General features: G+C 30.6%; 1 protein-coding gene and 1 long non-coding RNA gene across 3 annotated transcripts; one reads left to right on the top strand and one right to left on the bottom strand.

Annotated features, from left to right (window-relative positions):
• Positions 1 to 2,750: 2,750 nt before the first annotated feature.
• Positions 2,751 to 26,930, bottom strand: LOC127720182 (tumor necrosis factor receptor superfamily member 11A-like). Of its 2 annotated transcripts, none has more exons than XM_052226655.1 (8): positions 26,821 to 26,930; positions 11,470 to 11,743; positions 8,836 to 9,003; positions 8,495 to 8,648; positions 7,709 to 7,732; positions 6,857 to 6,906; positions 5,792 to 5,887; positions 2,751 to 4,808 (listed from the first exon to the last, which is right to left on the bottom strand). In XM_052226655.1, exons 2-8 carry the CDS (start codon positions 11,525 to 11,527, stop codon positions 4,603 to 4,605), a joined length of 756 nt encoding a protein of 251 aa, XP_052082615.1. In that variant the 5' UTR covers positions 11,528 to 11,743; positions 26,821 to 26,930; the 3' UTR covers positions 2,751 to 4,602. The 2 variants fall into 2 exon arrangements, with proteins under 2 accessions (XP_052082615.1, XP_052082614.1); XM_052226654.1 differs by lacking the exon at positions 26,821 to 26,930 and adding an exon at positions 16,785 to 17,107.
• Positions 13,435 to 15,013, top strand: LOC127720198 (uncharacterized). Its single transcript, XR_007990663.1, has 2 exons — positions 13,435 to 13,702; positions 14,567 to 15,013. It is a non-coding gene; the product is annotated as an uncharacterized LOC127720198 (long non-coding RNA).
• Positions 26,931 to 27,413: the final 483 nt, after the last annotated feature.

Consider the following 27,413-nt stretch of genomic DNA (forward strand, 5'->3'; position numbering starts at 1 on the left):
AATTGTCAATTGACCCCTTAAGGAGTTATTGCCCTTTATAGTCAATTTATTTAACAATTTTTCGTAAATTTTTGTAATCTTTTACAAAAATCTTCTCAAAAAATCTACAGAGTCTTTCTGTTGGACGTTAATTCACCGATATAACGCCCAGTTTCTATCGTCAAAGGCAATATTTCACATATTTTCAATTGTGCTAAATGTGAACGTTCTGCTTTGCCTCAATATAGCTTAACGTAATATCAATACATAAAACATATTGATAGTTAAATGGTAAAATATAGCAATAAAGTATTGAAGTTATTGTCATATTTCAACGGTGTAAATATGTATGCAGTGTATAGACTAACACGCACTGAGATTTACTGAGCTCACTAATCTGTTTGAATATACTTGGGCCTGGTATTATCAGACATGTCTCAAGAAATATCTTATGACAGATTTTAAGACTTTCATAGGACCATCGTAGCACACGTCTTACAATGGAAATTAAAGCTGTCTTAATGATTGAAATGTTTTATGACCATCTAAAGGGTCTTTGGACAATTATAAGTTGTATATACCGTCTATTTAAATGCCTTTTTTTTTTGTCTTTCTACATTTAAAACCATGTATATTATTTACTATAGTTATAACACTACGGTTATTATATTAATAATACGAATAAAATATACATATATGTATGATAATTCAAACGATATAAAGATAAAAAAAAAATAGGTGAAATGAAAATAGAATTATGTTTTTGTGGTTGTATATCAATGATATAATATAATATTGTATTTGATTCGATTGGGAAAAGTTATGCTTAATCAGATATCGAGGTTCCCGGGATTTAAAAAAAAATAACGGGACAAAAGTTGCAAGTCGCAAGTCGTACAAATGCATATATGCCTCATAATCAATTCTTTCATGTGCTTTATTCGTGATCAACACTAACAACTATCTTTCACATAGTCATGCATATAATATTTAAGATGAATACAGTTAGACATGTTCGCAATACACTATAGTTTATGGAAATATTTATGTTTCATATGTTGCCTTTGACTGTATTAAATTGTTATTTTCAAAACAATCTATAGTATTTCAATTAAACGGTACCTTAAAATATTGAAAAGGCGAAGTCCAGCCAAATAAATATTTTATCGATACAATTTTGAAGGATTAACGTTTCTGATATTTCTAACGACATGTATTTTGACGTCCTAATTTTCTGATTTAACTTTCAAAAACATCAATCTTTATTTCAGAGATGGCGGGGAAAATACGCAAGTAATTAATCCGAAAATTGATATTGATTTTATAAAATGTAGCTTGAAATCTTTTTCTTTACGAAAAAACTGTTTATATTCCGCTCCCTCAAAAATAAATAGATAAAAAAAGTAACGATTTTCTCTTTTGTGATAATGATTTGAACATCACTATTTTATTCCAAAATTAAGCTGGAAAGTGTACAACCACAATATTAACAATGTAAAAGATTTAAATAATCGCTTCATACGAGACATTCAAGAATTTCACGGGTGTCATTCGGTATATCGAGAAAAAAATATCGTGAAGGAATAACTAATAGTAGTCAAGCATCGCGATCGGATCGTATATGTAGTTAACTGTAAATTTTCGTCAAAATCTGAGAAAAATCTGCTGTATTTTCAAAAGGTGGAACAAATCAGAAATAAGAAATATGTCTGTCAAAATCATTTAGCTTTCTGAATAATAATATTTCAAACGGAATAGCACATCCTGATTTTACTGTTTACCAAGCCCGGAAATTTAGATACGGTACGGGTATACTTATCAATCCTTTAAATAAACTTATTCTAAAATTATTTTTAAAATTAAAACCATACTAAATATTATTGTTATATACAAACATAATAAAAACGGTTTCTACAAACTGTCGAGTTTGGCATTGCACAAGGTCATGTTTTTCTCTGACTGTTAAAGACGTCTTTACATTAAAATCTATCTGACATTGGATGTGTACTGATTGATATAGTCCTAGATACATGAATTTTTATTAGTTGTTGTTGGGGTTGAACTAGATGTCAGTAACTGCAAGTACTCTCATATCTGTTCTTTGTGTCTTTAAGAACGACCGGTCTGCGCTTTTGTTATATTTTTTTCTGCTCTGTATCGATCTTATGAGTTAAGCCCTTTTCAACTGATATGTATAGTTTGTTCTTATGTTGTACTATTACACCACTGTCCCAGTTTAGGGGATGGTTTGCACCTTCAAACATGTATGTTTATCCCAGCTACATTCTCTATGTGCATGTCCCAAGTAAGGAGCCTGTGATTGAGTGGTTGTCGTTTTTTGCTGTTTCTCATATTAATTATTCGTTTATTGTTTGCATAGTTTGTTTTCTGTTGTGACGTTCCACCACTGTCCCAGGTAAGGAAATGGTTGGCAACTCCGAGCATGTTTGACTCCGTCACATTTTGATGTACCTGTTCCAAGAAAGAAGGCTTTAGTTGGCAGTGGATGTCGTTGGTTCATGTCTGTCATATTTGTTTTTCGTAAATTGTTTTGTTATAAAGTAGGCCGTTCGTTTCCTCAATTGAATTGTTTCATACTGGTCATGTCGGGTTTTATTTTATAGCCGGCTTTACTTTATGGGTTTTTCTAATTGTTGAAGGCCATACGATTGCCTATATTTGCGTTAATACACTTCAATTGAACTTTGGTGGATAGTTGTCTCAGTGGCAATCATACCACATCTCCTTATTTTTATAAAACAAAACGATACTTCAAATTATATTATTTTATTAAATCTCAACAACCACAACACATGAAATTAATCACGAACCCTGTTCAAGGTTGTATCGTACATGAATTGAATGTTAAAAGAAAATTGCATATTAACATTTTGATAGATACTGATAGGAAAACAATGCAACACATTTTGGTATTTTGGATGAGTTTTAAAACACCAATTACGTTAAATGTTATGCCTTGCTTCATGCATGTAAACACTTGAGTGAATATTTGCTAAGCCACGATGAATCAAACAATATATAATATTTGCGACAATCCTGAGGGTGATAAATAGATATGAATACCAACTTTTGATTGCATTCTGAGTTTTATTGATAATAGAATACGTGTACTTGACACACACTGTATTCTTTATTTACAGATGAATAATATTCGACGGTAATACATAATGGCTGAAACCATCAGATTAGTCTTTTGGCAAACCATATAATAATTGTAATTGCCATGTTTATTGTGAAAGTATTTAATATCGTAGATTTTTCTGATAGAATGTTTTCGTATCTTTATACATCATTCTAATCACTTGTAATACTGGTTGATTCTTATGAACTATGGACAGTTTATACAAAAATAAATTATACTAGAAAATAACTACAAACATATGTATCTATAAATGGGAATAACGTTTTACAGATTTTTCTATAGATGCGAGTCGAAATTTAAATGAAACTATAAACATTTAAGTAATTCATAGCAAAAAACAAATATCACATCTTTTTTCGTCATTGTCTTTCATTTTCATACAAAATACTGATGAAGAAATTAACAAATATATCAATAAAACAGACATCGGAAAAAAGGTAGCGTAAATTATATCAATCATTAAATAAACCACATGATATAGAAATTGACGAAACTTGTCACTAATGTTGTATTTGATGATAGTGAAAAACAGAGATGGTACTAAGATAAATGTTTTCCCTGGGAATTATAAATGGTCTTCACTTTGTTATAATTTTGTTATACAAATCAAACGTCTGCTTATCTGAATTTGTTTTGTGAACTGATGCTAGATAGCAGACGAGGTTAATGAAACAATCGTAAAATGTTTATTTGACGGGATGTAACTAAAGAAACTCAATTTATACAATTAAAAAATCGACGAGGATGTTTTTCTATCGCGTTAAAAAAGACAGTTGCATTTGTGAATGACACAATATTTATTTATCACATATGGTATTCTACCATGATCCATGTAAGTTGACCACTTGCACAAGTGCGAAATACACAGTTCTCAGTTGCACCATACACCATACACAATTCAATTTTACCCCATTGAGTCAAAAACAATAATATTTTACCTTACAAAACTACCCATAATTTATGTACAGGGTAAATGTCCGGTTGCGAAATTATTATTAAAAAGGAAGTACTCTATACCATGCAATACTGTACGATATCATTAAAATTTTATTAGGAAGTTTATACTATTCATGGTATGTTATTTTAGAACGGTCATGCATAGATATCAACAAATTTAAAAAACATAGTTAGTTGTATTGAAGTTCAAGGACGAAAATATGAAATCCAAAACAACTGACAATTACAAATTTCCATATCGTAAATAAATGTTACTTTTAAATACGCTTAAGTTAATGTATGATTATATTCATTTATTTCTTTAAATGTATAATTGTGAAGTACCAACGAAATGCACTTGCCTACCTTAATTTACAGTGTTAAAAGAAGCCTATTTAGGGGTTAAGATGTCCTTTAATTAAATACACGGGTTAAACAAACTAAAACAAAAACTTTTGAAGCATTTGTATGTAATTAAGGTTTTTTTAAAAAGTTTTGTTCATTCAAAAATACAACAGTAACAATCAAGCGCAGATTTTTACTGAGCCTTTCTTATGCTTATTAACAGCTTGACAAAGAACCTGAAACATTTCTGAATCATTATCGACGTAGTTATAGTTTTTCCATTTAATAAGTGCATAATATAAGCGAGAACGATATCGTTCCTGGTCGTGTGTGACTTTGGCTTCATTGACAGCTTGCTGTCCTTGTTCTGCCTGGCCTGAAAGAGCTGTTGAATATATTAACATAATTATAATGAAAGTAATTATTAAGTGCCTATATAATTGCGACTTATCAAAGACCCACAAACTTGCCAATCATTTATTGAGACTTCACTTAAATGTTGCATACCAGTATTGCGACGATAATATTTGAGAAAGCAATTTCTGATTCATGCGATCATAATCAGAATGCAAATGCAAATTTTGATTCATGCGCTCATAATTCAGAATTCAATTTCTAATTTATGCGATCATAATTCATAATATGATATCTAATACATGCGAGCATAATTAAGAATGCAATTTTAGATTCCTGAGATTATAATTTAAAATCCAATTTCTCATTCATGCGATCATAATCCAGAATTCTATTTCGATATACATTACCTTCCAAGTGATTTTATTGTGCAATAAGTTCTAAACAAAGTGTATAGTTTTATAAACATATATAGATGAAACATGGTTACACAACGGCAACGGTCAAAACCCTCATTTTGAGTTATCAATTCATCGGTTAAACCAATGCTGATGTACATTCTTAACATGTATTGGTAAAAGGTAATTTATTTTAAAAGCATCTTTTAACATAAGTTATTACTAGTAGAGCATTTCAACTTATACGTTTCTTTTTGTTTGTATTTAATGATACATGGAAAGATAAAATAGAAGACAAAGTTCTCTTAAAAGGACTACATAATTAATACTACGTGAAATAGTCTATCGATATTTTTTTTTACAGCAATTACACTTGCACATTCTAGCTGTTGAAGGATAATGCCATGTTGTAAAGCATACGATTTCCCGCAAATTTGTATCACGTTACATGTGCTAATACGAACTTTCGCAGGTAACACCCGCCTCATCGTTAGCTCTTACAAATTTAATACACAGGTTTGTTTTCCTAATTAAGATATCAGTGTAATAACTTAATTTTTGTATTGTTCTTTGTTTATTTATTTTTTAAATAGGATTTCTTTTAGTATTTACTTACTAAATAATGTCCTAATGAAATGTTCCCAGTCAGGAAGAACATCAATTTCGGAACAAAACCTATTGAAGAATTTCTCCCAGTTTATTCTGTCGTCATCTAAATATAAATAACTTAATATAAACAACGCTAAACATGTAGATTTTTGGAAATAGAAAACATGTTTATCATTAGGATATTAACACCTTAGTGTCATTAAATGTAACTAAATTGGCGCATTACATGTGTGTGCATTTGGAGAATAAATCCTGCATTAAACATGTTTATCCTTAAAAAAAAGTAAAATTCCTAATAAATTCCCTCCTAAATTATTTTAATCATCATATTATATTGTAAATTATATAACATGTGTATTCCATCGAACTAACGCCCTTATGTAGATAACTAATGAATAAATATATATTCTAATTCATGAATAAGGACATCCTATCAATGCCTGTCTGACCACAAAAATAGGTGGTTTTATTCTAAAAAAATTTTTTTTTACAATTACCATACAAATGATCGTTAAAATTTTGCAATTGTTGTTCATTTTACAAACGGGATTTTCTGTGGGTTAAAACTGATGTTTTTCTTGAAATAAAATGTATCGTGAAATTTTCATGATAGCACATTTAATGAGTGTTTGACAAGAACAAAATAAAATGTATTCAAAACAATCAGAGAACTTTTTCTATTGTTAATATTGTACTTTTTTTTACCGCTTATGAACATTGTCTAAACAACTCATCGACGATACAAGGCTTATAATTAAGGATGCCGACGCCCGTCTACAATAGACGAACTAGTTTCGCTCGAATTACAGCAGTTGGAAGAACAAATCATTAGAATATTAAGAGCATTTGAAAAATAAAAATCCCGAACCAAATCTTGCCATGAAAATCTATGTTTGAGGTTCGAAAAACCTAAGTGTTTTGAATGATTTTGATATTTTATGAACACTGCAGTTATGTATATTTCTAAAAATTGCCCTAAATTTTGATTTTTTACAAAGCTTTCAAATTTGCTACAGAGAATTTTCTTTGTTATAAGGTTAAACTATTTTCTGAATATAAATCTTTAAATTACCCTGTTGACTTTCATTCTTCAAATCATCCAACAACGGAATAAAACTTGCCCTGAAAGATAATTCAGGATAGTTTGAAAACGAACAAAACGAAAGAAGATGTCATCATATTGTTGCATATCCCCTAAAAAAATCATTTATGTATATATATATCTTTTTTTCATTTAAGAAATTTCCTCTATGGTTTGGTTAAGGATGTTCACTCCTCTGTTTCAAAATAACAAGCTTTTTAAAAGACTGTTATAAATTGAAAGTATATATAAAAAAAAAAAACAGGCCCGTGTCCTTGTTTTTGAGACAATTGGAAATTTGGCGAGAAATGACTCTCTCTAGATTTATCTTGCATTTAACATTAACACCTTCTTTCTTTTAAAAACTGTTAGAAATAACAAGGATTATATACGATTTTCCAAAGATGCTTTCTAAACTGTATTTAAAAAAAGAATGAAAAGAAAATTACGGGTTAACTTATATTAGCACTACATGAAAAAAAAGCTAGAGAATATCTGACAAAAAGTCAAATACAAGAATAGCGAACATCCTTAATGCACAATGGATAATTTAATAACGGATTTCCTCGCAATAATCTTTTGAATTCCCCGCCTCTCAAACTGAGAAGAAAACCTAAATAAATGAGGACTAATTTTGAATAACAACAACATCAGTATAATATTAAAATATATATAATAGTCCTTTGTACTCTGCGAGCCTCGCTGTTCCATCTGCTTTTAACGCTGGCAAACATAACTTTCATAGTCCTATAATGCACGTTTATAGATTTCACACAATCATATAACATAAGCTACACATACTTGAAGTTGATTTCAAACTTACAAATGAATGACAAAACTTACCTAAATACAACAGATCTGTTATCACTGTGAAAGACAAGAATATATTTTAAAGTGTATTTGCTCTAAAGGCAAATCGAAGCTTCTAAACTTTTACATTTCTTTTATTCTACTTAAACGATGAATTGATTATATTAGACATTCTGTGAACATATATCAAAGATTTATATGGATTCCTACATTGGTACCAGAGGATTATCGGATTTATCCAATCGGGATAGTTAAATTATCGAATTTAAAAGTCCGAGCCATTTGCAAAAAACACTAAATATTTTGATATTTATTGCTTCAAACTATTAATTAACGAATTGATCCCAACTCTCCCCCCTCCCAAATACCAAATGCAATGATTTAACATCAACAGTATAGTTTTTATGTTTATCAATAAGTCTATAACGCCAAAATGATAGACAACGAACACATTTCCTCAAATTGTAAGCTTTAATAAAGATATCTTCTATATCCCTCCTTTACATTTTCGTTACTTATGAAAAAAATATGTTTATTTACATCCAAGAACGCATTGCAAACACACTGGTATACGAATGTTTTTATATCTGATTTACAATGCAGACTGACCGGAGGATTGCTCACCACGCAAACGTCCAATAGTTAATAAAATGTATCTTTTTACAACAAAAATCTTTGCAAAGTCGTTTGAAGAGGTAATTGCAAATCCGTTTTTTTGTTGTTGTTTGAAATGAGATATTATGATTCACATTCGATTAAAAAAATGAAGATACATTATATCTTAACAGCTATTCCTAATTAATTACTAAGAGTACATACGTTCTGATATTGGAGTTCGGTCTGAAACACCTTCTCCTGACCGTTACTATAGTTATAATTATAACCATAAACAGAAATACTCCACATACTGTACCAATAGCTATTGCAGTGCTTCCTGTCGTCTTAATATTTTCCTTGATAGGTCCCTCTGATTCTGAAAATTTTCAACTTATTATATATACGTGTCTATCTATTCATTAATCCAAACTCATTGAAATTAGTCATTTGATATTAAAAGATTATGTGAAAATTTTGTGAGTGTGCAACTAAAACGAAAAGAAAAAAGACACAAAAACAGATTAGATAAAGTTACAGACCATAGTAAGCTTAATCAAACTAACCACTATTATCCTCACATGCCATATCATGTGTAATGTTGCATGGATACTGGATATGGGTACCATTATGGCAGTTCCTTGTACATTCCAAACAGGGTTTTGTCGACTCTGAAGAGCTATAGGTAAATCCCTCGAGACATTTTCTACATATTGTATCTTTAAAGTGAGAACCTTAAAGGATACATCATATATATTAAAGTTTCATGTAAAATCATACAAAATGGCAATTAAGAAAAAGTAAATCAATGAATATAATAAAAAAAACCATGTTATCTCAGTACTCAAGTCTTCCCGCATGTCATAAAGAATAGTAAAACCAAATCAACAAAACATATACCTTGCTACATGTAAATGTTGCTGTAATTATGGATGGAAAATATTATTGGTTTAATTTATGTTAGTTGTGTAGCATCTACATAGACATCTGTGTTAATCTATTTCTAATCTTAATTCGTTAGTACCACTGTAAGACTCCTGATAATGAATATACTTAATTCGTTAGCATCATTATGATCACTGTAAGACTCCGAATAAACACTATTTTGTTTTAGTTTCTGTAGGAACCGATGTTTTGTTGATGTCGGTATTAATATATAATGATGTTTTTAATCTATGCCGTTTTCAATTACTGGTGTATATATGTCTACACTGCCAATGAATGAACTACCAATAATCTAAATATAAACCCGGCACACCTCTGAAAACCAGCATATTGTATGACTGATATACTGTGTACCAACATGTTACTTATTGGCATATATTTGTCAACTTATTTATAAATGTAAAAAAAACCACATAGACTTTTATGAATGAAAAATATATACATCATCTGCAAGATATACTCTAATATGGTGAAAATGCCTCACACCTCCTATCTTATAATGCAAAATGATAACGGGATTTATATAAGGCAACATCATAAAAAAAAAACTTTGAAGAAACCAATTTGATAATAGTTTATTTCAAAATGAATTACCGTCTATTTCAAATGAAACTTTTGCAACCTATGACACTACATAGCCGTTTGTAGATAAGCAGCCCTCATTTTAGGAAATTTATTATAGATTGTTTTTTCTTGATTTAAAATCATATTTTCGCATGAACATTTCGTGACTTTTTGTTTTATATTCTACTGTCGCTAATATGCTATATATATATTTTTTTTAAAGCATTAAAGGGGCATTAGCTGTCATTTAGACAAAAGATTACAAAACGATTTTGTTTTGTTTCGACCATTTATAAAAGCAGAATTATGAAATGATATTTCGCTTTTAACAGTCAGCTTAACCCAATTTGGTAAGATTAAGATAGAAAACATCTCAAATGTATCAATGACTTGAAAGTGAATATTTCAACCTCATTTTCAACCCGTATTCAGATAGCCATAACTTGAACTTTAACTGAAGATGTGTTACGCATGCCCTAAACGTTTTTAGTTATTAAATAGAAAAGAATGTCAACATTGAAAAGTGAAACAAGGGAGCCACCATAATAAAAACATTTCTTTGATCGATTCGGCCCTCAAGAAATCATTCATATCCAGGTAAAACGATAATTTATATTTTTCTAATCTATGACATGAAATCAAAAAGACATGGAAAAATAGTATTTACACAACTCCACGTGCTTCTCAGGCTATTTATATTGATATTTATGTTTATATTAGGTCGAATGACTATCGGCAGTCTTCGGAGGTAATTTCGGTGGTTAGTTAGATGGCATTTAGTCTAAAATACACACGAAATGCTATTACATTATAACGAGTCATGCATTGTTAATTGTTTCTTTTTGACTTTTTGTAATTTGGATTTTGTTTCAGTATGTTATGAATCAGATATGAGAATTTAAGTCAAATCGGTGGTCACGAATTTGACAGCTAATGCCCCTTTATATTAGCCACCCTAATTTCAAAGCTAAATGATAAAAAGACTATACTTTACCAGTATCCTATAGGGTGCATTTAAACGTATTCAAGTATTAGTAAACTGTATATATAATATAATTTTTCGTTGACCTGATATCTAAAACATTTTAATAGAGATTATCCGCTACAAGGTTTAAATACCATGTAATAGGTCAGTTGCAGTCAGTCCTAGACGGTAGCCAGTGATTTTGTTTTGCCATGATTTCGATTTGATATAAGTTTTGTATGTAAATGAGGAGGTAAGACATTAAAAGAGCCTTTATACATATATATATAAGTACGTCTAAACAAGTAACAACTCTACGACAGATCCATCCATTGGATCACCAGTGAAGGTGATACACGACTGAAAACACATATTATATTCATAATTATTCTAAAAATCAGCAAAACAATGTTAAATCTGCAAATTTGCGGAAGCAAATTTTTGTTTTTCCCTCGCCGGGATTCGAACTCATGCTATTGAGATATCGAGACAACATCGCCTGCACTGTGTCCAGCGCTCTACACTATATATATATATATATATATATATATATATATATATATATAGTGTAGAATTTAGATGTGTATATATTTATATATATATATATATCAATAATTACTTGACTTAATACTTAATTTCTTTAAATTCGTACACTTGATGAATAATTATTTTTAATTAATGTATTTGCAACTTTTATCCACATAATAACATGAATAATAAAGTATACCATTTTCTACGAGTCCATATCCAACACGACACAATTTGTTGAGTTGACAGAATCCCATTCCATTTCCACCATGATCTTTGACGAAATGATAACCCACTGTGCATCCACATATGGTATTTGAATATGAGGTGCATTGTGTAATTACTGCAGCGAAGAGATAGTTTCTTACTACTTCTTCACAATTTTTACACCTTTCACAATAGTGTGCAATATTTGAAGTTGTCTGGAAGGTTCCATTAGGACATGGCTGACACTGAGCTTGAGTGCGACTAGTCTAAATAATGAAGATGAAAAGTTATAGATGTATATCAAGTTTGAGATTAATCAGACCTATGGCGTATATAAATCATTCAAATCTATTTGCTTTCAATAAATAAATACAGAATGAAAATAATGTTTCATTTGAATATAATGTAGACTCTCCTGACCAGTGCTCGATAATTTAACACTGCTTTTTACTGTTTACCGACATAATCTTGCAAACTAATTCCTGACCTTTGGTTTTATCAAAGTTGACCTTATTTGAAACAAAAGGACATGATTGGTTGTTTAATTTCTATTATGACTTCATCTTGGGGCATGTTTGTTGCAAATGCTTAAAGTATGCCAAATTCGAATACAACTTGACCAAATCTCGATAATGTTATAAAAACCTCAGAATAAAAATAAAATAAGAACTATGATGTCTAATTGATAAAATGAACATTAAACTGATAATTGGCATTTAAATTTTACTGAAATTGTAATTTATTCACAGAACTTCAGAGATTCTTAAATTCATCAAGATGTGTAATGTTTGGAAAACTACTTTTTTCCGTAAAAAATGTTCATAGTTCATTATTCCTCAGACTGTACACAAACATTGCAGTACCACGGCTCATCAGTGACATATGTAACACACAAACCGGAATTTACATGAAATGACAAGCAAGTTTACCCAAAATATATTGTTTACATAAAATGGCGGCGGTCAAGTTAAAATCTGAAGGGGCTCTAGGGGGGACAAAAAAATGATGGTACAAATGCCCTGGATTGAATATTACTGTATCACACCATTTGAATTCTGAATGTTTTTATAAATGATCCATGTTATTTCTAACTACTAAATATTTACTTTAAAGTTTTTTTTAAACTTGATTTCAAGACTGGCAAGAGCGATCTTTTCAACTTCGATTCACCACTGTCGATTTATTGTCTGCTATTAATTTCACGTTAAGTTAAGAGCATGCGAAATGTACATTTCCTGTAAAGCCCCTTTTAAGGTATACATACAACCAATATTTTAATTCAAAAGTGTTTTATTCCCATAAAAAAAAATTCTGTAGCGGGTTATCGAGCACTGGTCCATATCGAGCACTGGTCAGGGGAGTCTAATCGTTTTCAGTTTCTGTAATTCACCATCAAACTTTCCAAAATCAATCGAAAAAAGTATAACCAAAATATCGAACTCCAAGTATACTGTGGATTCATTCATTTTCGTGGGTATCAATTTTCGTGGATTGAGTAAAACTTGCATTTTCGTGGATATTTGATTTCGTGGTTTTGCCAATCTCTGCATACAAAGCCTATTGAAAAATTGTAATTCGTTCAACATTTGAATTCGTTGTTCACCTGTTTCCAAGAAACCCACGAAAATTGGTATCCAACGAATAATAATGAATCCACAGTAATTAAAAAAGGGAGAAGCTCATAAAAACTGACAAAATCAAACGTTAGACTTTATAAACAAATGGAACGAATAGAAAACAACCGTCACATCCTGACTCAACAGGGCGAGAAAATCCCGAATCTAGAGTCCGGCTTTAGTAAATGTATACTAGTTCAGAGAAAATGGACGTCACACTAAGGTGGCAGGTACCAGTTTTGGTGTACCAGAACATGTGTCCCACGCAGAAATTTGGTTATAGTTAAGCATTAAGGTATATAATTGCATCATGTGGACTGAAAAAATAAATGAATGTAAATTCTAGGCTATTGTACTACACAAGTAAGTAGTTGCATACACAGGTTGGGGATTTCCTTCACAAATGGGTCCAATCAGAAGTCAAAATTGTGGTCTCCTCACTTGACGGCATCCAATCAAAGTGGGGAAAAACTTCAGTTTTATGTAAACAAAAATATCTTGAGATTTTGATGGTAAGGATAGGTTCGGACAAGGCTCTAATTCACTGAATATCATTTATCTCTTGAATTTTGCCTAAAATTCTTGTCGGCTTTTAGCAGGATTCTGCAGGTAAGGATTAGATTGGTATCAGAGCATCACATTTTTTGCCTTATTTGCAATGCATTTATAAATTTTAAAATATCCATGCTGGACAGCCCCCCAAATTTAAAGGTTTTCTATATATTCACATAAGCACGCACACATCTTAGTTACTTGAATCCATACATTTTATTTGTATATAAGCTTGAATGAATTTTCAAGAAAATAAAATCATAAATCCATGAAATTCTAAAGATTTATTGTAAAATAACTGGTTTCTGCCACCTTAAGCCTAAACATGATTTTAACATATCACAAAATGTGCCTTTTTAAGGGTTCTACAGGTGTGTGGTGTTACATTTCTTTTATTCACAGTCAATGTATAGGTCTGTTTGGAAGAAAATAGTTTTTACATGGATTTTAAGAATTATCAAATATCAAGACAGATAATAAAATTGAGAATGGAAATGGGGAATGTGTCAAAGAGACAACAACCCGACCACAGAACAGACAACAGCAGAAGGCCACCAACAGGTCTTCAATGCAGCGAGAAATTCCCGCACCCGGAGGCGTCCTTCAGCTGGCCCCTAAACAAATATATATACTAGTTCAGTGTAATTCGTATAGATAACTCTGTATACCAATACAAACAATGACACTCAATTGATTAGTTTTAAAATGATTATATTCACCAAACAATGATTTTATATCATAAAATATATAGAAACAGCAATTACAAAGAGAGAAAAAAGTAAAATAAGCCTCAGCATAGCACTAGAAAAAGCTGATTATACTGTATATTACCTGTTATAATGATTTATTTCACATGATATGGACATTTTCTTATTTATTTACTTTTTAACTATGAATATATGAATTCTTCTTTTTTTATAGGTCTACTACATAGTTGATACTGTAGGACAGGCTACAGAAATAAGTAAACTGGTCTCTCTCATCAGCAATAGTGTGGCAATTCTAAAATTTCAACATGCGGCCTACACAGCTAGCTCATGTGGAGAAGAGATATGAGACTGATTGCGAATAAATGTACACTTAGTTTAGTGCAGCATGGATCTACTAAGTGAAATATATGTACCAAAAATATTAGTTTATTCAAAACTAAGCCTTTTTCAGCACTGCAGTCAACAGAACAGTGATAGTGACAAGAATTGAGACTATTTAATACCTCAAACAATGGAAAAATACTTCCTGAGATCAGTTGTAAGTGGTTTTATATCATGCATGAAACAATAAACTAAAGTATTTTTGAGAACTGTTGGATAATTCATACACTGTACCAGAAAACTCACACAATAAAATTTATTAAATATGAACACAATCCTTTTTTTCTATTTTTTTTGCATTCAAAGCAGTTTGACGGCAAAAGACACAAATATTGCTTTAATAAATTTGGTCTTACAAAGCCTATTAATGTTTTTTTTTGGTGCCGTAACCATATGCACTGCATGTACTTTTAATGGTAAATGACTACAGAACTCAATCAGACTAAAAAAATGGAAATATATTCTTTTTAATAAGTGGTTAAAGGTGGCAGGTACCAGTTTTGGTGTACCAGAACATGTGTCCCACGCAGAAATTTGGTTATAGTTAAGCATTGAGGTATATAATTGCATCATGTGGACTGAAAAAATAAATGAATGTAAATTCTAGGCTATTGTACTACACAAGTAAGTAGTTGCATACACAGGTTGGGGATTTCCTTCACAAATGGGTCCAATCAGAAGTCAAAATTGTGGTCTCCTCACTTGACGGCATCCAATCAAAGTGGGGAAAAACTTCAGTTTTATGTAAACAAAAATATCTTGAGATTTTGATGGTAAGGATAGGTTCGGACAAGGCTCTAATTCACTGAATATCATTTATCTCTTGAATTTTGCCTAAAATTCTTGTCGGCTTTTAGCAGGATTCTGCAGGTAAGGATTAGATTGGTATCAGAGCATCACATTTTTTGCCTTATTTGCAATGCATTTATAAATTTTAAAATATCCATGCTGGACAGCCCCCCAAATTTAAAGGTTTTCTATATATTCACATAAGCACGCACACATCTTAGTTACTTGAATCCATACATTTTATTTGTATATAAGCTTGAATGAATTTTCAAGAAAATAAAATCATAAATCCATGAAATTCTAAAGATTTATTGTAAAATAACTGGTTTCTGCCACCTAAACTCCGTAATCTATTTTTATTACAAACGTTACCTGTTCATATATTTACATTCCTAGTACTATTTAGTAACTTAGGTACATTATAGATTCTTCATAGAGACTTGTTGATAATGCACACTTCCGATTTATTCATTTATGTTTTAAACGGAAATTGTAATTCAGCTTGATAGTGTACTACACATTCAACTGAGAAAGTTAGGTCCGTAACAATACATATCATTATATTTAGTTTAATTAATTTTTACTTTAAATCTGTACTAATTTTGTACAATTATTCAAGGACATATTGATATATTTGATGTTAGTCATACATCTTTTCGCATTTTAAAAATAGTCTACAACAGCCAAAACAGATTTAAATAATATAATTGAAATTTCAATGAAATCTATTCTAATTTGATCACGTGTTCATATAGCTACATTTCTATTTATAGTAGTTGTGTTACTTGGATAAATGTGTACAGACATTCGTTGATAAATCAAATTTCTGATTCATTCAATAGAATTAAAACTTAGGATTTGATACACGAAAACCCCTGGCTTGAGGACAGACATGCGTTTACCATTAATATTTAAAACAAATTTACATTTTTCAAGGATTTCAATATAATATATTATCAATTCACATTACACTTTCATTTATTGTACAGGTAATTCTTTTCATATTTAATTACACTCAACGTACGTTTGTTGATGTTTGTTGATGTTTTTTGTTTTGTTTTAATTTCAATGATTAAATACTTATTTAAATTAAACTTAGACAAAGAAAGGTAACACTTTTATTATATCTATCTATCAAAACTGACCGAAGCGCCATCCACAAGAGGATAGAAGTAATTTTTATATATCTAATCAAAGCATATTCTTCAATTTCTTTTCATCTCGACTCAAAATTATAAGATAAGTATTATTCGACTTACCCAACAATCACTGCTCCAGTAGAATCCTGGCGAACAGTAATAGCAAACTTTTCCGCCCCGTTCATACGAAGGGGAAGAATGAATGTAGCAGAAAGTGTAGGCTACCAGAGAAAGAAAAACTAGTCTTCCAAATACATTATTTCCAGGCGAGAATTTATGATCTTGAAGTAGTTGTAAAAATATTATGCTCATATCTTCCTACACAAGACCAGATTGTAATCGAAAGAGAAAGCAACATGAAATTCCATCGGCACTATAAATAATATGATATTGCTGGAGTACTGCCATTAGCAATTTAAAGCAAACAATGAAAATGATATCACTAGGTATTTAAATGTATTCAACATTAAATCAAACGATTTTAAACTTGATATGCTAACAATTGAAATATATATATTTTAAAGTCAAGGTACGGTATTAAAAAAGGCTATGTTTTGTAAATAAAGGCAACAGTAGTATACCGGTGTTCAAATGTTGTAAAAGTTTGAATGAACGTTTGGCTCGTTGAACTATATCCGAAAATAGAAAAATAATGCTTCTATCTATTCTATTCTCTAAAATAATACTGAATAAATTCTTTCAAAATAACATAAATGCACTTTTGTGTAGAAAGCACATTAAATCGGTGACAAAATTTTCTTAAATGTGTCTTAAATCATTAAATCTCCAATTACTAATGCATGCATTTTTATGTTAAAAATGTATATGTTCCTGATACATAAATTTTCGTTTGATTGATAAAATAATCATAGGGTCCTTTATTTACTTTTTTTAAGGATAGTAACCAAATATTTTAATGGGTGTGAAGTTAGCGACCGGTTCGTTATTCGTTATTCGATATTAAGGGTGCATTTCTTTCTAACCTAAATTTTGTAAACGTTGTGTGGCATTTGTTATCGTTTGCTGAACGCTAAAAAAGTAGAAACAAATACATCGTTTAATAAGTGTTTACTAACCCTGTTTGAACTTTCAATAATGCATGCAAATGTTGTTGGTAAATACTAAACAGACTTATTTTGGTCATAATTAAATGCGGTTCCTTCAACCAACATACCTAATAAATCTAAGTTAGAAACAAATGTAGCGTTTGCACAAACAAACGATGAACGACAAACTGTAGACGCATTTTTAGCAAGTGCATAGTTTGTCAAAGTTTATTTAAACTTTGCAAACGTATGTTAGAAACAAATGATCAAAACATGTGCGCTCTTAGCCGTTTGCATCGTTTGTGTTAGAAAGAAATGCACTCTCAATCTCCAACCGGCTGATAGCATTCGGTTCGATATTCAAATTTCTTAGTTGAAAATAATTAAACATTCTAAATATTCTATAACATTAAAAAAGCATGACAGTCATAGTTACTAGGAATAAACAGATATGTAGGAAATCGCTTTATGACCCCTTCATGCTGTCGTAAATTCTCGTTGTCCTCAAATATAAACCTTCATGTAAATCGCACATTTGTCTTTATGAAATATAGATTTTTATCAAAGATTAGAAAGAACACAAAGCAATGGCTAGACCTCCCTGATCTCACAATCTTCATAATATTATGCAGAAAGTTTGTTTATATAAAGATTCAAATGACACCAAAAAGGAATTTGGGTAAATTTCTTGTCTTCTATGTTTACGGAGGGCTCAAAGTGTCAGTTTGATATTCAAAATATATAATGACTACCGACCTGAGACCGCTTAAATGGCGGTGAGACCCCCGATCTTTCAATGTCCAGAAAATTGGATGATCTTTTAGACTATGTATACACTAGAAACTGTTTTCACTACTGAAACGGCCATTTTAAACTGAACAACTCTTAAATGCCTAAATTTACCGCACAGAGATAATGTTAATTCGAATTATAAGTTTTCTAATTGGTTACATAGACATGACAGAACAAGATGTAAAGAATTGGTATTTACGATGTGGTTATATGATTACTCCAAAATTACTTTCGAAATCATGAAATTACATGTATCATACAATTTTTTTTATTATGCTGATGATATGGTATCACACAAAACAATATTTCAATTCAATAAACAATTCTAAGAATGATCAAGGTAGAAATTCTAAAAAAATAACCCTAAACTAGTAGATCGTCATATAACACACTATTATATTTAGGGTACGGGTGGGCGGGTTTAAATTTCTCTTAAATCTATCGAAATTGTTGATCGACGCTTCAACTGAAATCAAAGAAATTGTATATAAAAGAACTAAGCGTTTTCCGTGTGAAAACCCATCTTGGTGTGAATATTCCAGGTTTGTAATTTAACAGTTAAATGCAGATGAGTAGATTTCAACTGATGAGTCAATTAGAAAATGTATAACAAAACTTTGGTAAACAATTTTAAAATAGTGAAGTAGAATAAATCTTGCAAGAATGTAAAATTCTTTCTCAGTAATTCATTATTTTTATTAGAATACAAATTTCCAGTTGTTGCAAATTTAACCATGTTGTTGAACATAATTTGCAAATAAATATAAGCAAATTACAAGATCAACTTTCTGGTTCAATGAACAAAGGTGGCTATACATCAAACGGCAAACACTATGTATATTAAGGACAACATGTTAATATGTATAAAACCTGCTTTGTAGTAGGCCATTAGCTTTTAACCAGATTTTAAGTATACTACATACATCAGTCTGCTGAGGGACATTCAACTCTTTTTCTAAATGCTATGAGATTTCCCACGTATAGCATGTATAGTAAGGAGCAGCAAATACCAATTTTTACGTTTAGAATAAGAATCTAACCAACAATCACTCATACTTAAAACAAGCAGGCAACTTTTAAATGGTTGTTGTAATATACATGTATATCCTATTTGCTATTCGTTTGTTTTGTACATAAACCAGGTTGTTGGGTTTCTGTTTTGCATTGTTTTACGTTTTGGTATGTCTGGCCTTTTATAGCTAGCTATGCAGTAATGGTTTTGCTCATCCCTGAATGCTGTATAGTTACCTTTAGTTGCTACATGTAACATCTACTTCATTTGGTCTTGGGTGATAGTTGTCTCACTGGCAATTATACCACATCTCATTATCTTAAATTACTTCACTAAAACTAAAAGACTAAAATATAGTTACATGTATCTGAATGTTTATTGCGCGGACGCCTTATCCCTCCCTCTAACTATAGCTAATAAAAAATCAGCTTTCGTTTCAGAAGGTGTTACCTTCTCGTAGGAATGAAACAAGGTCATCTAACACAATACACGAAGTGTATATATATATATAATTCAGATGTGATGATGCACTCAGATATAACTAATATTCACTGAATCTATGAATTCCATAATATTTATCCAAGGCACTAATCAAATTCAGATATTATGCACTACAAATATTCACTGATACTTTGAATTCTTATTATTCTAAATTGCTATACATGTAATTATTTCAAATGAATAATTTTCATGATTATCATGATTATCCAAGTTATTCACAGCCTACAACTTGTGTGATCTTTCTAACAAATTACATGTTTGCAATTTATTCAATGCACAATTTGCTTCTTGTCCAGATAAATCCCAACATCATTTCATAGTACTGTAGAATGCTGTAGACATTTTTCATTTTTCCAAACACAAATTACACAAAATTATGAATTCACCCACTCTCATATATATGCACTGGCAACTACCAAGTAATTGACATCTATATTTCCTCTGCGTCAAAAGTGCATCTTTATCATATGTACCCGATTCATTTTCTAACTTGTAACTTAGTTTATTGTGTACACAAATGTATTGAGGAAACTTGCATTTATAATTTGCTTAATACATGTAGCAACAAGAACAACACATAAATTTTTAGCTTTATTTTGTTTAAGCACTACCGTGGAGAAGTAAGTGTTTCGCAATGCACATATTAACCCAAATAAAAGAAGAATGTTTCTGAGGACATGGATGCCCCTGCTCTTAAAGCTTTGCAATTTTCCAAGTCAAAAAGGGGCATAGCTCTTGAACGATAAATGACTCACTACCCAAATTTGATTTCTGTCTGTGTTTGTTCTCAGCATATATTGTGTATGAGTTTCTTAAAATTTGGACGAGACCCTCCCTGTAATCAACCTCTCCTACTTTTTAAAGTTGCCTTAAAAGATCGTGCCTTTCTTTCTAAATTCATGATTTTTGAAGTGTCTACTATTACTCTAAGGTTACTCTCTAATTGAGGCTTACACCATCCCTTTTTTTATTGATTAATCTGGAAGGGTCTGGATAACGGTCCTTTTTTTCTGTATTCTTTAATTTTTTAGATCATTTCACTTTATTCTATTTTTTTTTATATTTCAGCACCCCATTTTTCACTTATTAATTTTTTTTGCACTTTATTCTGTACATTTTGCCCATTCTCATTTCTGTAAACTACATCAAGACCATCTTCCAGCAGGTGATTTCCATTTTAATTTACAATTTTTTACATCTTAAAATTGACCTTTTGTCTAATGTTATATAGTAAATAAATTACTTAAAGAACATTCCTTGTTCTTCTGCTTTAGACTTTGTCAAGTGCTAGAATAAATGAAATGTCCTGATATATATACATAAATAAATAGTAAATTTATTGTCATAGTCCTTATCTTAGACTTCTTACCAAACTGTGTCATATCTCAGTTCTCATACATGTAATCAGATGCGTATCCAGATTTCGAAAAAGAGAGGGGGCTTAAGGCCTCCCAAACTAGGTAATATATATCAGGAACAGGTAAAAAGTTGCTATCAACCATAAATGTAGCTCCGTAAAGGGGGTACACGCACTCTGCCCCTTCCTAAATCTGCCTCTGGTTATAGAAAAAACTTTGCCTCAAGTCCGCCAACTAAAATAGCTATCATCTCCTTGTAAAATTCAGCAGTAAACCCTGAGTTTCTTTTTACATTTGTGTTTGATCTAACTCATTACAGTTGTAATAATTAATGCTTTGCAATTATTACCAATGTTTAAATGTATAAATAAATACCCTTAAAATCTTTATAAAACTATATTCTTTTTATAAAATACCAGAATAAAAGTACATCATGTTGCTTCATATTTCTTCCGTTTTAAATCGTTTTGAATATCCCAAAAAAATCACTTGAACATGTTAAAAACAAGGAGGCAGTTATACATTTTTGAAAATCATTGAAGTCATCTGCAATACCCATGACAGTTAGAAATTCACCCCTGCAGGCAATTAACTGTTTTGTTGACATCTGCTTATTACCTATAGTATGTACATTTTAATTTCTGATTATTACAAATACAATGTTGACTCCCTGATTATTACATATTCTTATTTCAAATTTCATGGTCATTAATTCATATTCAGTAAATATATTATATATTTTGTACCTGTATTATTGGTATAAAAATATTTTTTAGGAGCAAATTTATTTTTAAATTAATTCTCAAACAGATACGAACTAGATTATTTTCTAGATAAAGATGCATTTATTCACCCGAGACCAAAAGACGAGGATGTTAACAACTATATAGGACACTGTACTTTAAGTAACAATGAGCAGAACCCATTGGGTATAGTGAGAATAAAAGGCCAAGCATGATTAATTCTGAATATTCAAAAGAGAAAACCAATGCCATGATATATGTTCTAATAAACTTGAATGAAAATAAGGAGATGTGGTATGATTACCAATGAGACTATAATAGAACTAATCACAATAGTTCAAATGACAAAAATATAAGCAGTAATAGGTCACTGTTTGGCCTTCAACAATGAGAAACCCATATCAAATGTATACTCAACTATAAAATTCCTGAAAAATGTAAAACAACCTACATTGTGTACATTTTGTAAATGAGAAAACTAATGGCCTATAAATCTATTAAACACAATTTAGGAAAAACAAATATGAGAGCAATGAACCAACATACACCATTGAAATATAGGAGTTGTCTTGTTAAAAAAATATATCATAAAATCACAACTGGTTGTGGGTTTTTTCAATCTTAAAAGTTGCAGTCTTTTTCAAGTAAAGGTTTGCAAGAGAAAAAACATCTGCGAATTTCTGTGAGTCGATTTGATAGGATTTGCCAGTTTTAAGGCTACAATAACAAAGTACACAGAAAAAATAAATTCTATTTCTTATCTTTCCTTTTTTTTTTACTTAGAGTGTAATGCAAGAGGGAATCGATGCACGGACCTTCATTTCTGTATTCTTTATTTTTTTTCGCTCATTATTCTTTATCTTCAAAAAATAATGGCTACTTGATAACTATATTCTGAACACTGTTCTTTTCTGTAATCAGTATATTTTACCCAATTCTTTAAATTTTGCACTTATTCTTTATACTTTAGCACCCCATTATTCTTAATTTTTTATTTTTTTTGGCAAATTTTTCTCTATTCCTAATTTTGCCCATTCAATATCCTCTATTCTCTAAACCTCATCCATACCCTCATAAAGGTTGGTGTAATGGTATACTAGTAATTCTTTTTTTTTCTTAATATTTGCAGACTTCATGTCCATTTTTGCTGTTACTAAATCATTTAGGGAATGATGTTTATTCTTCACATAGTCCCATGTAAAATAGAAAGTACATGGGTAATATGCCAAAATGTCATCGACCCATATACATTTTTGTACCTTACTGTATGTAATGAATTATAATTTAATTGATCATGGGTCCACTATATAAAAATAAAGTGTGTGGTATGATTTCCAATGAGACTATCTTCCAGAGACAATATTAAAACAGGATAAATGTATATGCAGAGACTAAATGACTTAAAGTCACTTGGATGAAAGGAACTAAAGGTCCCCATGCATACAACCTTCAACAATGCATAACAAAACCCACTATAAAGTTCAGAATAATTTAAAAGACCCCGACATGACAAAATGTAGATAATGAGAGATCATTAACCATTTAGTCAATAGAATGATGTAAAATACAACTTCACAGGAAATTCATAAATTTCAAAAACATATATGGAATTAGGTGTGACCCATAATTCTTCAATAAACTATATAACCTGTTCTTCTTCTGTGTATCATATGTATTATTGTTGGTCGTTTTCCCACGCAAATTTAGAAAGCTGTGTATTGACAACAATTATTTCATCAAGATCAAACAGCAAAATAGGCACACAAGGTATTGAAAAGCATTATATATATATATAGGTTTGCAATATAGGTTAACATTGAAGATAACACATGTCGTGTACATGTTATTATTTTGTACAGGTTATTACTTGTACAACCATTTTGTATAATTAATTACTTGTACGATGCCATCATACAAGTAATTACTTGTACAATTGTTATTGAGAAAAGGATAATAACTTGTACAAATCATTATTTTACCTTGGCATATTTGATGTTCACAACAAATCTTTTTCTTTTAAGCAAATAATTTATTTTTAAGACTAAAGGTATACACTTTTAATATGTGAGTCCTTTTTATTTAACAAATATTCCAATATCATCAGAGTAATTATCAGGTTTTTCAATCAGATGTGTGAACAGTGTATTTTAAAAAAAGTCGCTTTGAAACCACCAAATTAGTGGTTCGTCCAATCACTTCTACAGACTTTAAAAGAACCCTGACAGACCAACAAACACAGGCCGATGAGATGTCAGAAAAGAGTAAGAAATTGGAGACAACGTTATAATACCAGTGCAAAGAGTCGACCGAGGTCCGATAGACTGTAGAAGGAGGTGTTATTGCAGAAAATTGATACAAAATAGGAACAATCATGATTTGTTTAATGAGTCGAAATCAAATCGAAAAGATTCAAACAAAGGATTTGACAATATTGGACATACAAGAGAACACTGATGTTGACGTCAGAAAAGCAGTACAATTGCTTTCTCTAAGTGATGGCCAAGACCACGATAAATGCAGCTGTCGGGGTTAATGTAAGACAGTAAATGTTAATGCAAAAGATTGAATTTATTGTTTAATTCCAGATGTCATGTCTCCTTGTCTTGTGCAAACAAATAGTTTATTTGATCTATTATGCTTGACCTTTGTTTGAGTTTCCAATATATGGTATCATATATGCAACATTTTGTCATGAGTTATGTTTGAAATTAAATGGTAGAAGGGTTTGTTTTGTTTTTCCTTTTAACGACTTTGTCACTTTGCACCAGTAGTCCGTATTTAAGTGTCAACAAGTCGTTTAGCTCAATTTGCACAAGGTGTCATGTTAGCTTAAGTTATTACTTTGCGTCCGTCGTTCGTCTGTAACCTTCTTACATTTCAAAATCAATACTAATAAACACTTGAAAAAAAAGAAAGAATGACGTAAGGGGCATTGAATGGATGATCAAAATGTTCTTTGTGCTCCTACAAAATCGTAAATTTAGTTGAAAAAAGTAATAAGAGAGTCATATTGATTTAAAAGCTAATAAGTATTCATTTCAACAAGTGTTTTAACATCACAGATATTTTGAAAAAGTATTGAGAACATGATGACTACTGCATTATAAGAATAAAAAACATCCCGCTCTCAGCTGATGACGGACAAATTTTTAGATTCCTTCAAAATTTGAGTCTAAATATTCATAGTTATAACAGAGAAAGAGTAAGAGTGGATGGATTTTTATTAGATTGCAAAACTGGAGACAGACTCTTTAGTTGTGATCAACCAGAGGAGAATCTACCCCGATATGTTCAAATTGGAAAATACAGAGCACTTTTGCTATATAGAGGACAAGAAGTAGTAAACCCAAATATTAGATGCAACAAATGCTTAGAGATGAGCCACAAGCAAGACCAATATGAAAGTGACTGGCTGTAGGCAATGTGGCAAATTAGGGCACATATCAATTGATTGTGAGGAAGAATTCAGTCAGATGGACGAGAATAGTCAAACAGATAAAAATGAACAAAACGACACACAATTTGTATTTAGCAAATTTCAAAAACCAACGAACAACACAACTAAGGAAGTAGATGAGTCAGACGGAGATCAAACAGATGATGAAAATAATGCTCTAAGTCTCAGTCTATCATGCAACAACCTCCTTGTAGAAGACATGTCAAAGCTGCTAATAAAACTTACATTAAAAAAAATAGAAATCACCCAACTGGACAAAGCGAAAAATCTAAAAGTAATGGAAAAAGTGAAACCAAAACCAGTACAAAGGGTACGATAGATCAATTTCTCGATCAACAAGCAGCCAAATACAAAACAAAATTCTACACCAACTAACACAGCACATCAAAAAGAAATACATAACAAGACCTAGGACTGGAACATAATTCAATAAAAAACATAATAAACACAATATTAACTTGTAAATAAAGCTTATTTTTTATTATATGATATATATCCCTAATTATATCAAGGTTATGTTAGGCAGAAAAAAAAAACGTCAATTTGTGATGCTATATTCAATAATGGTGTACGTTTTGAAAAATAGGTAAAAATCTAATTAAAGCGATGTTAATTATAATGAAAAGATGTAAAAATCTATACTTAACTTACATACTGATAATTGTTTTTATATCAGGCATATCAATAATTAATATAAGTGTATATGCTAATTTGTATCAGAGAAAAGAAAAATTAATAGTTGAGACAAAATCCCTAAGGGTATACGAACATTTGTGTTCTAAATATACCGTATATACGCTTACAAGTAAACAACTAGTAAATCAATTTCAAGACCAACGAAAATTTCATAACAAATGCAGTATGTGTTATGCGAAATGTCAAAAGCACGTGGAAAGACTAATGTCAAAAAATAGGTGTATCGCAACGCCACCTACATATGCATTTGACCCACATTCATCAAAATCATTTTTATTACTACAAATAAACGCCAACTATATACATCCTCTATTATATCTTATAAACCAACGAGATAAAAGTAACAAAGCGATTCATTCAATTACAAAATCACAAAACACCTGAATAATACTCAGCAAATGCAGAGAACGTCGAATAAATAAATATGCGTGTATTCTTTATTGTGGTTATAGAAAACGGGTTTATACACATGTTGAATTTAACTATACTTACCTTTACACGATGCTAATTGTACGAGAAAAAATATATTATGAATGTAAAATTATACTTACAACAGAAACAACATATCCACAATGACACAGTTTCAATATATTTTAATCCAAATACACATATTTATGATAGACTGTATTGGGCCTTGTATCGGTATAAAATGATTACTGTTTTTACGGTCAGGGTCATTTTTACCAGTTAGATGTCTATTTTTAGAAACAGGGAGAAACCTACAAAAAAGATGTATTTTAACCTGTGCAAAAAATGTAAACACAATAGCTAAACCAGATAAACAGATATAATAAAGCATACTTTATGAAATGTTCGATATAAATATAAGATAGGAATTAGTGAAATATGTGAATAATGATGTATATATAATGTATAATATATTGTGTAAAATTTCTACAGTTTTGTGTATATATGAAAATGGATAAAATGCTACATATATGTTCACTGAACTGTCAAGGTCTTGAAAAAAAAGACAAAGGCTTTATGAATGATGTAAACAACAAAAGTGCAATATACTATTCTCACAAGAAATTTACTTTGTACAAAGTAAAGTCAATACTATAGAAAATGAGTTTGAGGGGAAAACACACCACAGCCTAGGTAGTTCAAATTCTAAAGGGGTATTAATTTTTATTAACGAAAA

This window comes from Mytilus californianus, unplaced genomic scaffold, assembly GCF_021869535.1.
Source record: "Mytilus californianus isolate M0D057914Y unplaced genomic scaffold, xbMytCali1.0.p SCAF_11, whole genome shotgun sequence".
In the NCBI taxonomy this organism is placed as follows: Eukaryota; Metazoa; Mollusca; class Bivalvia; order Mytilida; family Mytilidae; genus Mytilus; species Mytilus californianus.

Excerpts from the sequence above, each read along its gene's own strand:
- LOC127720182 (XM_052226654.1), bottom strand. The coding sequence starts at position 16,976 with ATGAGCATAATATTTTTACAACTACTTCAAGATCATAAATTCTCGCCT. Across the intron at positions 8,649-8,835 it reads GGCATGTGAGGATAATAGTG|AATCAGAGGGACCTATCAAG; the intron begins GTTAGTTTGATT and ends GAAAATTTTCAG. Across the intron at positions 6,907-7,708 it reads AACAGATCTGTTGTATTTAG|GGCAAGTTTTATTCCGTTGT; the intron begins GTAAGTTTTGTC and ends ATTATCTTTCAG.